Below are 13,107 nucleotides of genomic sequence, written 5' to 3'. Positions count from 1 at the left end.
AGCAGTTACATCTACCTGCTGCCATACCACTATACGATCTAACATTGTATGTTGAACAGTTACACCTACCTTCTGCCGTATCACTATACGATCTAACCTTTGTAGGTTGAACAGTTACACCTACCTGCTGCCGTACCACTATACGATCTAACCTTTGTAGGTTGAACAGTTACACCTACCTGCTGCCATACCACTATACGATCTAACCTTTGTAGGTTGAACAGCTACACCTACCTGCTGCCATACCACTATACGATCTAACCTTTGTATGTTGAACAGTTACACCTACCTTCTGCCGTATCACTATACGATCTAACCTTTGTAGGTTGAACAGTTACACCTACCTGCTGCCGTACCACTATACGATATAACCTTTGTAGGTTGAACAGCTACATCTACCTGCTGCCGTACCACTATACGATAGACCTTTGTAGGTTGAACAGCTACACCTACCTGCTGCCGTACCACTATACGATATAACCTTTGTAGGTTAAACAGTTACACCTACCTTCTGCCGTACCACTGTACGATCTAACCTTTGTAGGTTAAACAGTTACATCTACCTGCTGCCGTACCACTATACGATATAACCTTTGTAGGTTGAACAGTTACACCTACCTTCTGCCGTACCACTGTACTATCTAACCTTTGTAGGTTAAACAGTTACACATACCTGCTGCCGTACCACTATACGATCTAACCTTTGTAGGTTGAACAGTTACACCTACCTGCTGCGATAGTAGAAATAACCAACAGCCAGGATAACTAGTATCAGTGCAACCATCACAGCTACTCCAATGCCGACACCACTGCCTATACTACCAGAACTCGTCTGCTTTTCTGGATCGGCCACGGTCACTTCTAAAATTTTGAGACAATCGAGAAAAAAGTTATTAGTTGTTTATCAATCATATTAATGTAATAATAACACAATTTTAAAGCAATTGCAAACATGACAGTTTTTTAACATTACATATCTGCATTTTTTTGTCAGATAATGACTCACTGTTTCAATGAATCGTTGAATGATGTTCAAAGTATAACATTCAATCACACAACTTCTTCATAGCAGTTTTTTTGGCACAAATCACTGGTATATTTGTTTATAGGAATACTAGTGCCGCCTACTTGGATCTGGTCAGGATTATTTGGTAGGTATATATACAATGAAGCGCAATCTCCTTCTTTAGGAGCTATCAGCTCCCTACTTAAATCTTCACCATAGTGTCGGTGTTTCGTTTGTAAACTATAGTCTTCATTCCATTGTGCTATGATAAGTTACATTATCGTACTAACCGGCGCATAGGGAGCTCGCCTTTATACTCCAAGTTCCCGAAGACAAACATCGAACTGATCTGATGTCCGTATTTTTGACATAGTTACTTTGGCATTCAAAGGTATAGTCGTTGTTCGCCTGGGGGATGGTGTTTTCAGGTAGAATTGTCCCCTGTAACGTTCCGCTACACGTGACAGCTGAAACAGGATATACTTTCTGTATTGCACTTTACAGGGAAATAAATACGACATTAATTCACACTTGTATGAAAATGTAAAAGCTGAACAAAAGGAAACAAACCTATGTATTTTTTAAGTCCATGAATTTTTTTTATTATACAGTATTGCTATAAAACAATGATAGATGCAAGAATACTTGACCATCAAATCAGAATGTCTTTGGAAAGTTATATCATATCCAATTTGCGATGTGGAAAAAATAACGCTTTCATACTTATTTTTTGTTATAACTCTCATAACCAATAGTTAGTGTTGCTATAACTCTCATAACCAATCCTTTGTGTTGTTATAACTCTCATAACCATTAGTTAATGTTGTTATAACTCTCATAACTAATCGTCAGTGTTGTTCTAACTATCATAACCAATAGTTAGTGTTGTTATAACTCTCATTACCATTCGTTTGTGTTGTTATACCTTTCATAACCAATCGTTTGAGTTGTTATAACTCACATAAACAATAGTTAGTTTTGTTATAACTTTCATAACCAATCGTTAGTGTTGTTATAACTCTCATAACCAATCGTTAGTGTTGTTATAACTCTCATAACCAATCGTTAGTGCCGTTATAACACTCATAACCAATCGTTTGTGTTGTTATAACTCTCATACCCAATCGTTAGTTTTGTTATAACTCACATAATCAATCGTTTGTGTTGTTATAGCTCTCATACCCAATCGTTTGTGTTGTTATAACTCTTATAACCAATCGTTTGTGTTGTTATAACTTTCATAACCAATGGTAAGTGTTGTTATTACTCTCATAACCAATCGTTAGTTTTGTTATAACTCACATAACCAATCGTTTGTGTTGTTATAACTCTCATAACCAATCGTTAGTGTTGTTATAACTCTCATAACCAATCGTTAGTGTTGTTATAACTCTCATAACCAATCGTTAGTGTTGTTATAACTCCCATAACCAATCGTTAGTGCCGTTATAACACTCATAACCAATCGTTTGTGTTGTTATAACTCTCAAAACCAATAGTTAGTGTTGTTATAACTCTCATACCCAATCGTTGGTTTTGTTATAACTCACATAATCAATCGTTTGTGTTGTTTTAACTCTCATAACCAATCGTTTGTGTTGTTATAACTCTCATAACCAATCGTTGGTTTTGTTATAACTCTCATAACCAATCGTTTGTGTTGTTATAACTCTCATAACCAATCGTTAGTTTTGTTATAACTCTCATAACCAATCGTTTGTGTTGTTATAACTCTCATAACCAATCGTCAGTGTTGTTCTAACTCTCATAACCAATTGTTAGTGTTGTTATAACTCTCATAACCAATCGTTTGTGTTGTTATAACTTTCATAACCAATCGTTAGTGTTGTTATAACTCTCATAACCAATCGTTAGTGTTGTTATAACTCTCATAACCAATCGTTAGTGTTGTTATAACTCTCATAACCAATCGTTAGTGTTGTTATAACTCTCATAACCAATCGTTTGTGTTGTTATAACTCTCATAACCAATCGTTAGTGTTGTTATAACTCTCATAACCAATCGTTTGTGTTGTTATAACTCTCATAACCAATCGTTGGTTTTGTTATAACTCTCATAACCAATCGTTAGTGTTGTTATAACTTTCATAAACAATCGTTAGTGTTGTTATAACTCTCATAACCAATCGTTAGTGTTGTTATAACTCTCATAACCAATCGTTTGTGTTGTTATAACTTTCATAAACAATCGTTAGTGTTGTTATAACTCTCATAACCAATCGTTAGTGTTGTTATAACTTTCATAACCAATCGTTAGTGCTGTTATAACACTCATAACCAATCGTTAATGTTGTTATAACTATAGTGTTGTTAAACACGTCCGTACTGTCGGCGCAGAAAATTAAAACTGGAGTGTGGGGGTGATATTCAAGCGTCTTAGAGATGTAGTCAGGGTTAGAGAGACGCTTGATTTTTTTGGGCGAGTTTGAGTAAGGGAGTTAATTATCAAATGTATATTTCTGGTGGTAAGTAAAATACCGAACGAAATGAAACTATTTCATGTTAACCTAACAGCTAATTAAGTATTACTGTATCATACCTTGGCACATCTGATTTGACGTCATCGACCACGTGCTATCAGAGCGACATGTTACTTGTCCCATGTAGACTTGCCTGAAGCCATCTTTACATGTAAATCCACAAGCATTTCCAGCATTCGACAAACAGCTGGTCTCTAGCATTACATTGTCAAGGTCCGGACACTTAATGGCTAGAAGAGACATTGAGATATTTTTGTGTATTGAAATATTTTCAAAAATTTCTGAAGAAAATATGCAAACAGATTTTCAAGTGACGTATAATTTCAAGTCTGTAAATGATAACTGATGGAAATGGACTCTTAATAAAACATTAGAGATGTCTGATAAACTGATGATGATGATAAGATTTTTGAAGATTTTATGATGATGATGATGATAATCCTGAATGATGGGATGATTGATCGAAACAATTTTGTTTTAATTGTATATCTACATAGTGCTTTGAATAATAAACAATTAACAAAGACTGAGATGTCTCAATTACATGGAAAAATGGACAACTAATTTATATTTGGTATGTTGCACATGATCTTACAATTAAGGGGTTTATATTATGAACCTCATAATCCATTACATATATATAGGTGTGGAATCTGTGTCGTAATGGAGCACTGCCTCAGAAAATCACTCAGGCAAATTTTTCTGTACTTTGCTTTAGGTTTCCAATTATTGGAAGAATATTCATGCATCTTTATTTTTTTCAAAACAAACATTACGACCATTCTTAATATCTACTTAACTACTCATAAGACGTCAAATTTGCTGTTAATTTGATATTTTATACGGTTCAGTTTTATTGCCTGTTAGGTAAGTGATATAAAACAAGTACGATAATATTCATGCAGACGTTTTAATAATGATTTGCACAATCATTTCTGTGCTCCAATAGCAGTAATAAGTACCAATCGTAGCTCTGAAGACAACACATTATCTGTATTAAGGTTTTTTTGAGCTACAATATTGCAGTTAGAGTTCCATGTGATGTTAAATATGGATACTTGTTTTACGTTCGAGGTGTGTTAAATATCGCCATAAGAATTACATTCGAGGTGTTTTTAAATATGGTCACTAGACTTGCGTTCGAGGTGTTGTTAAATGTAGACACTAGACTGCACTCGAGGTGTTGTTAAATGGGAACACTAGCTATAGAATGCGTTCGAGGTGTTGCTACATGGACTTACGTTCACAGACTGTATTTGGGTTGACGCTGATCGAACCATCTCTGCGACAATGTACTGACACGACGTGAGGACTTAGGACATGGTTACCACCACATCTAATGTTACACAGTGTACCTACTTTACATCCAGCACTCAGCGCTCCATTCTGTATCACCGGATTACATCTTACAACTGAAACAAAATGGTTTGTAAGTAAGTAAAATTGAAAAAAACTATTTAAATGAAATTTTACAATTAGAATTGAATTACAATAAATAGGATGAATAACGAAATTATCAGCATACATCGAAGACTTTTGGTATATAATCAGAGGATAACTTAAATGCAATTCTTAATCAGAAAAGAGGACCATAGTTTCCTGTGAATTATCCATCCTGGGGCATAGCCCGCGGAAAACAAATTCAAACATTCTCTATAATTTTGTAACGTAAAGCTTATCATTAGAACCGATAGAAAAAAAGTGAACAAGACAAAATAAAAGAAAAAAAGAAACAACAAACAAAATACGTGGAGCCAAATTGCACCAAGAGGCCGGAAGTTGATATACAATTTACATATTTCAATTAAATCGTTGGTTAACCTAAGAACTCCACATTACATAGTTATGAATGTTACATGATTTTAACTGATTAAACAAAAGACAAGGTAATTTTGACTTGATACAGAGTCTACCATTGAATGTTGCCTGTTCTTCTCTATACTTAACAATCAATTAACAACCGGCTGACTGGTGCTGCAGTGAAAATACTTTTCACGTAAAATTCAGTTCAAATCGTCTGTAAAATGTAATGTCATTGATGATCGACTGCGCAAAAACTTAATTCAAAGACTGTTTATGACCATGGCCTTTATTTCTCGAAACAAACTTAAATAAGTTACATAAGGAGACAAACTGGAATTTTGACGAAGTCTGCAATTTTGTTTCGAGAAATGGGCGCCTGGAACGTGGCCTTTGAAGTGACATGATTGAATGATAAACATAATATATAACGTACTTGGTGTACAGACTGATGCGATGTCGGGTGTCCAGTAGCCGGTCCTTTGACAGCTGACCAAGGCACCTGTCGGGCCTGGTACGTAATCTGTATCACAGGTTACCGAGCACACCTGGTTGATTGATGTGTCACATCCCTGCATCAAACTACCGTTAGGTACCTCTGTTGGACAGGTGATTGCTGTAACATGACGGAGATAACATGTATTTCCAACGTAGAAATATTTTAAATGTCCGTTAAAAGCTCTTTTTGAATTCTGATAACCCAAACTTTCGCTATAACGTTTACTCTAGTCTTTCAAGTAGTTAGGATTGAGAAGTCTGGTAGCAAACATGCAAAACGAAAATATCACGTCTCTAGCGGATGAATATGACGTATATGACGACATGACGTCCTCATTGGGTTCTACGTCACGAAATCTTACGTTCACATAGTGTATTGACGTCATATTCCCACTGGCCGGTGCTCAAACATGTCATTTTGTCGAAGGTGACATTAGTTCTTCTATAGCCTTCGCTGCAGGTCACTCGGCATTGGTAGCCTTCAATAGCGTAACAGTCTTGATCTGGGACTAGGGAGCCGAATGGGATATTTTTGGTACATTCCTGCTTAACTGTAAAAAATAAAACAGGTCATGTAGAACGAAAACATTGGACAATATATGATTGTGAGTTTGCCGTTTACTGATTGGTCTAGACCGCTCGGACAGGTCTCGACAAAATACAATGTCAACCTGAGACCGATGAACAACTGTTCAGAGGTTGACATTGCAAACCCGGTAACCTGGCTAAAAATAGACACAGGGAATTTCCTGTCTCTTCCACACTTTTGACCAATTGAAATAGAGCATTGCCGATCATCGGGCAATAGCCAAATCTAACATGGTAGAAAACAGTGAGGTAGGATTAGGAAAGATGTTTTAACACATTTTAAATGTAGCTATAGGTTGAAGATTTTCTTGATTTTTTGTTGTTTAATTAGTCATAGCGCCGTCCTTGCTTCAAAATTTTTCCTAGTAGCAAAATTTTATCATTGTATCATTTCATATAACAAAACAATTATTGACTTTTTGAAGGGTAATACGAGGAATTGATAAACCTTCGAAAGGTGATATTTCCCTCTGCCTTCGGCCTTGGGGAATATCACCTTTCTCGGGTTTAACAATACCTCATATTAATCTACAAAAAGTCAACATTTGTATAAATATCTTTTAGATATACATTTCGATGCTGTAAAAGATAACTGTTTGTATTTACATACCTCCCTGACATGTTTTCATATCATCCAGGAGCAGTACACCCTCCGCACACGCACAGGCCCGGGACCCCGGGGTCGGTAAACAGAACGTACTGCATTCTCCATTGTTATTCTGGCATATAGTGTTAACTGTAATCAAATAAATTCAACTTTAGTTAGCAACACACAGTCCATAAAAGTCAACCCTGACAGACCACTCAAAGGACAAAGAAAAATAGTCTGTATAGCCAAGTGGTCTTCATATACGGGTCAAATGGTGGTGTATGAGGACGTTAGGGAACAAAAGAAAGCGGTCGTATCAAGGTTTGGTTATTTTTTTAAGTTACTTTACAAAAAATGTTAAAAGTACAAGATTGATAAGGGTAAGGAAATCTTTGGAAAAATGCATGACCAAATATTTTTTGTATTGTCAAGAGATCATAGCTAGGACCATAGTGTAAAGACATGCTGGACATCTTAGTATATATAGTATTTTTATCGACTGCGAAAAAATCAATCAACTTATACCCGAGAGGTCTAGGAATTTGGGGTATACCAGAATTAGAGAAACCCCATGTGATATTTTCACTTCTTGACCTTTTCACCTCTATACCTGGGATCAAACTCCACTACAGTAATACTACCTGACCACTCTTTTGCTGTTTCTCAACCACAGCCTAAAATAACTCCGAATTTAATGCTGAACAGCCTATCTTGAACTGGACATCCCTTGATGGTATAACATTGAGATGAAACTCACCTGGCTGCATGTCGCCTGGTTGTATACTGACGGTCTCTAGAGCTCCTAGTTCAGCCATGTGGTCCATATAGGGAACCTTGTTACCGGTCGCTTTCTCAACTTTCATTATGGATCTGTTTAAGTTGACAATTAAACATGGACCAAATTACATTCCTGTGCTGATTCTTTACAATAATTCATTGCAAAATAATGAGAAATGTTTTAACGGGACAAACGATACATTTTGTTTGAAGAAAATCAGTGAACAAGAATGAGATTTGAATACTAAATTATTAGATATGATTAAGATTGATATAAATGATTTGCACAAGGAGATATTTACAAAAACGTAAAGATCAGCTACAAAATGAAACAGAAATTATAAATCAATGAATAGGTGCTTGTATGTTTACGAATAATATAAAAATTTGGGGGTAGGGACCCGTCGAAGAAAACTATCTAAACATTTAAGATTAAAAGGTAGGACCATTGATAGATCTATGAAGAAACAAAAGTCTTCGTGATAATGCCAAAATATAGAACAAAAGGGGCAATTAGTTAAATAGATCATATTAAAATTAGAATACACAAACAATTGAAAATTGATAATGTAATACAGAAATCCACCAGGTACATAATTGTACTTACGGTGTATGAATATACTCACAGTAACTGAATGTACCCTTGGTAAACTAATATACTCAGGTAAATGGGTACCCGTGGTGAATTGATATACTCAGGTAAATGGGTACCCGTGGTGAATTGATATACTCAGGTAAATGAATGTACTCACGGTATATTCGTGCCAACATAGTACAAGAAGTCGCCTTGTAGAACAATATCGGTTAGGTAGCCTCTAGGCTCTACTAGGAGAAACCTCACATCGTTACCATCTAAATCACAGCTGTGAATGTCATCATTATAATTGTCTACCCAGTACACTCGTTTATCTGAAAAATAACAAAGGGTTTTATTTACATCATTATTTTAAAAAAGTGGGATCTAAAAATGTAGCCTCGTTTTAGGTTTTATTGTTATATTAACCATGCATGTAAATGAATGCATTCTAAAGAAAAAAATCAAAAATCTTTCGTGTAGACAATGTATATCACGTATCATAAAAAAATCATTAAATTTTTAAAGACATTTGAAAAATGTGTTAAAACGTCCACTGTATTTGTGTTTTATATTGTACTCCAGTGTAGCCTTCTTACTGGCATACTCTAGTGTAAGTCCTGTGGATGTCACTAGTGCATTATAATACTGAAGCCTAACCTGTACTAAGTACTACACTGAAGCCTAACCTGTACTAAATACTACATTGAAGCCTCACCTTTACTAAGTATTACACTGAAGCCTAACCTTTACTAAGTATCACACTGAAGCCTAACCTTTACTAAGTATCACACTGAAGCCTCACCTTTACTTAGTATTACACTGAAGCCTCATCTTTACTTAAAATTACACTGAAGCCTCATCTTTACTTAGTATTACACTGAAGCCTCACCTTTACTTAGTATTACACTGAAGCCTCCCTTTACTTAGTATTACACTGAAGCCTCACCTTTACTAAGTATTGTACTGAAGCCAAACCTTTACTAAGTATTACACTGAAACCTCACCTTTACTAAGTATTACACTGAAGCCTAACCTTTACTAAGTATTACACTGAAACCTCACCTTTACTTAGTATTACATTGAAGCCTAACCTTTACTAAGTATTACACCGAAGCCTAACCTTTACTTAGTATTACACTGAAGCCTCACCTTTACTTAGTATTATACTGAAGCCTCATCTTTACTTAGTATTACACTGAAGCCTCACCTTTACTTAGTATTACACTGAAGCCTAACCTTTACTAAGTATTACACTGAAGCCTCCCTTTACTTAGAATTACACTGAAGCCTCACCTTTACTTAATATTACACTGAAGCCTAACCTTTACTTAGTATTACACTGAAGCCTCATCTTTACTTAGTATTACACTGAAGCCTCACCTTTACTTAGTATTACACTGAAGCCTCCCTTTACTTAGTATTACACTGAAGCCTCACCTTTACTAAGTATTGTACTGAAGCCAAACCTTTACTAAGTATTACACTGAAGCCTAACCTTTACTAAGTATTACACTGAAGCCTAACCTTTACTAAGTATTACACTGAAACCTCACCTTTACTTAGTATTACATTGAAGCCTAACCTTTACTAAGTATTACACCGAAGCCTAACCTTTACTTAGTATTACACTGAAGCCTCACCTTTACTTAGTATTATACTGAAGCCTCACCTTTACTTAGAATTACACTGAAGCCTCACCTTTACTAAGTATTACACTGAAGCCTCACCTTTACTTAGTATTGCACTGAAGCCTCATCTTTACTAAGTATTACACTGAAGCCTCACCTTTACTTAGTATTGTACTGAAGCCTCCCTTTACTAAGTATTACACTGAAGCCTCACCTTTACTTAGTATTACACTGAAGCCTCACCTTTACTTAGTATTACACTGAAGCCTCACCTTTACTTAGTATTGCACTGAAGCCTCACCTTTCCTAAGTATTAAACTGAAGCCTCACCTTAACTAAGTATTACACTGAAGCCTCACCTTTACTTAGTATTACACTGAAGCCTCACCTTTACTTAGTATTACACTGAAGCCTCACCTTTACTTAGTATTACATTGAAGCCTCACCTTTACTTAGTATTGCACTGAAGCCTCACCTTTCCTAAGTATTACACTGAAGCCTCACCTTAACTAAGTATTACACTGAAGCCTCACCTTTACTTAGTATTACACTGAAGCCTCACCTTTACTTAGTATTACACTGAAGCCTCACCTTTACTTAGTATTACATTGAAGCCTCACCTTTACTTAGTATTGCACTGAAGCCTCACCTTTCCTAAGTATTACACTGAAGCCTCACCTTTCCTAAGTATTACACTGAAGCCTCACCTTTACTAAGTATTACACTGAAGCCTCACCTTTACTAAGTATTACACTGAAGCCTCACCTTTACTAAGTATTACACTGAAGCCTCACCTTTACTTAGTATTACATTGAAGCCTCACCTTTACTTAGTATTGCACTGAAGCCTCACCTTTACTAAGTATTACACTGAAGCCTCACCTTAACTAAGTATTACACTGAAGCCTCACCTTTACTTAGTATTACACTGAAGCCTCACCTTTACTTAGTATTACACTGAAGCCTCACCTTTACTTAGTATTACACTGAAGCCTCACCTTTCCTAAGTATTACACTGAAGCCTCACCTTTACTAAGTATTACACTGAAGCCTCACCTTTACTTAGTATTACACTGAAGCCTCACCTTTACTTAGTATTACACTGAAGCCTCACCTTTACTAAGTATTACACTGAAGCCTCACCTTAACTAAGTATTACACTGAAGCCTCACCTTTACTTAGTATTACACTGAAGCCTCACCTTTACTTAGTATTACACTGAAGCCTCCCTTTTACTAAGTATTACATTGAAGCCTCACCTTTACTTAGTATTACATTGAAGCCTCACCTTTACTTAGTATTGCACTGAAGCCTCACCTTTCCTAAGTATTACACTGAAGCCTCACCTTAACTAAGTATTACACTGAAGCCTCACCTTTACTTAGTATTACATGAAGCCTCACCTTTACTAGTATTACACTGAAGCCTCACCTTTACTTAGTATTACACTGAAGCCTCACCTTTACTTAGTATTACACTGAAGCCTCACCTTTACTAAGTATTACACTGAAGCCTCACCTTTACTTAGTATTACACTGAAGCCTCACCTTTACTAAGTATTACACTGAAGCCTCACCTTTACTTAGTATTACACTGAAGCCTCACCTTTACTTAGTATTGCACTGAAGCCTCCCTTTACTTAGTATTACACTGAAGCCTCACCTTTACTAAGTATTACACTGAAGCCTCACCTTTACTAAGTATTACACTGAAGCCTCACCTTTCCTAAGTATTACACTGAAGCCTCACCTTAACTAAGTATTACACTGAAGCCTCACCTTTACTTAGTATTACACTGAAGCCTCACCTTTACTTAGTATTACACTGAAGCCTCCCTTTTACTAAGTATTACATTGAAGCCTCACCTTTACTTAGTATTACATTGAAGCCTCACCTTTACTTAGTATTACACTGAAGCCTCACCTTTACTTAGTATTACATTGAAGCCTCACCTTTACTTAGTATTACACGGAAGCCTCACCTTTACTTAGTATTGCACTGAAGCCTCCCTTTACTTAGTATTACACTGAAGCCTCACCTTAACTAAGTATTACACTGAAGCCTCACCTTTACTTAGTATTACACTGAAGCCTCACCTTTACTTAGTATTACACTGAAGCCTCACCTTTACTTAGTATTACATTGAAGCCTCACCTTTACTTAGTATTGCACTGAAGCCTCACCTTTCCTAAGTATTACACTGAAGCCTCATCTTTACTTAGAATTACACTGAAGCCTAACCTTTACTTAGTATTACACTGAAGCCTAACCTTTACTAAGTATTACACTGAAGCCTCACCTTTACTTAGTATTACATTGAAGCCTAACCTTTACTAAGTATTACACCGAAGCCTAACCTTCACTTAGTATTACACTGAAGCCTAACCTTTACTAAGTATTACACTGAAGCCTCACCTTTACTAAGTATTACACCGAAGCCTAACCTTTACTAAGTATTGCACTGAAGCCTCACCTTTACTTAGTATTACACTGAAACCTAACCTATTTTTAGTATTAACCTTTACTTACTGGCATAGTCTATTGTAAGTCCTGTCGGAGCCTCCAATGCATCCGAATCACTAGATATAATCACTGTCCTATTAGTACCATCCATCCACACACGCTCTATGGAAGAGCGGAATGTTCCATAATCCGCAAAATATAGATACCTGTTGGATGGAAATAGAGATGAAAATGACAGGTTATTTCGGCGATGTGGATGTTTTATATGCAATATCGCTGTGCTTTAAAGTCCTTTGGTCAGGTAAATAGGAAATCTCTTATTACAATACTTCCAATATAAAGAAATATCTATATACATTCATAATGAATATGGCATAAGAAGATATAAAATACATCCACAGGGAGAAAAAAATAGTTACTCCATAAGCATTTCTTTGTTGCTTTCTTAAAAGATAAACACAAGTTGTGCAACTTCTTATGTGATCTGGTAAAACGTTCCAAATAAAAACTCCTTTATGTTTAAAAAGACCTTTAAAATGTAGTTGTACAGTAATTTACTAAATAAAAATACCCTTTCTAGTTTGAAAATCTAGTGCATCTACAGTGTGTATCAGGTACACCTGTAAAAAGGTATAAATTTTATCGACCTAAATGTCTGGCTTAAAAATAGTCTTAATTTTT

General features: G+C 35.9%; 2 protein-coding genes across 3 annotated transcripts in view; one reads left to right on the top strand and one right to left on the bottom strand.

Annotated features, from left to right (window-relative positions):
* Positions 1 to 13,107, top strand: part of LOC138320526 (uncharacterized) — a 288,019-nt gene that overhangs the window by 91,002 nt on the left and 183,910 nt on the right. The window lies entirely within an intron of this gene.
* The window catches only part of LOC138322088 (low-density lipoprotein receptor-related protein 4-like), a 56,243-nt gene that overhangs the window by 3,545 nt on the left and 39,591 nt on the right, over positions 1 to 13,107 (bottom strand). The window contains exons 13-22 of the mRNA XM_069266144.1: positions 12,493 to 12,632; positions 8,512 to 8,668; positions 7,740 to 7,852; positions 7,004 to 7,129; positions 6,168 to 6,356; positions 5,744 to 5,923; positions 4,749 to 4,919; positions 3,567 to 3,737; positions 1,297 to 1,473; positions 729 to 861 (exon numbers count right to left, since the gene is read on the bottom strand). Coding sequence (XP_069122245.1) covers positions 729 to 861; positions 1,297 to 1,473; positions 3,567 to 3,737; positions 4,749 to 4,919; positions 5,744 to 5,923; positions 6,168 to 6,356; positions 7,004 to 7,129; positions 7,740 to 7,852; positions 8,512 to 8,668; positions 12,493 to 12,632 — 1,557 coding nt within the window. The remainder of the gene's footprint in view (positions 1 to 728; positions 862 to 1,296; positions 1,474 to 3,566; positions 3,738 to 4,748; positions 4,920 to 5,743; positions 5,924 to 6,167; positions 6,357 to 7,003; positions 7,130 to 7,739; positions 7,853 to 8,511; positions 8,669 to 12,492; positions 12,633 to 13,107) is intronic.

This window comes from Argopecten irradians, chromosome 4 (assembly GCF_041381155.1).
Source record: "Argopecten irradians isolate NY chromosome 4, Ai_NY, whole genome shotgun sequence".
In the NCBI taxonomy this organism is placed as follows: Eukaryota; Metazoa; Mollusca; class Bivalvia; order Pectinida; family Pectinidae; genus Argopecten; species Argopecten irradians.
This window is presented reverse-complemented; position numbering and strand designations above follow the sequence as displayed.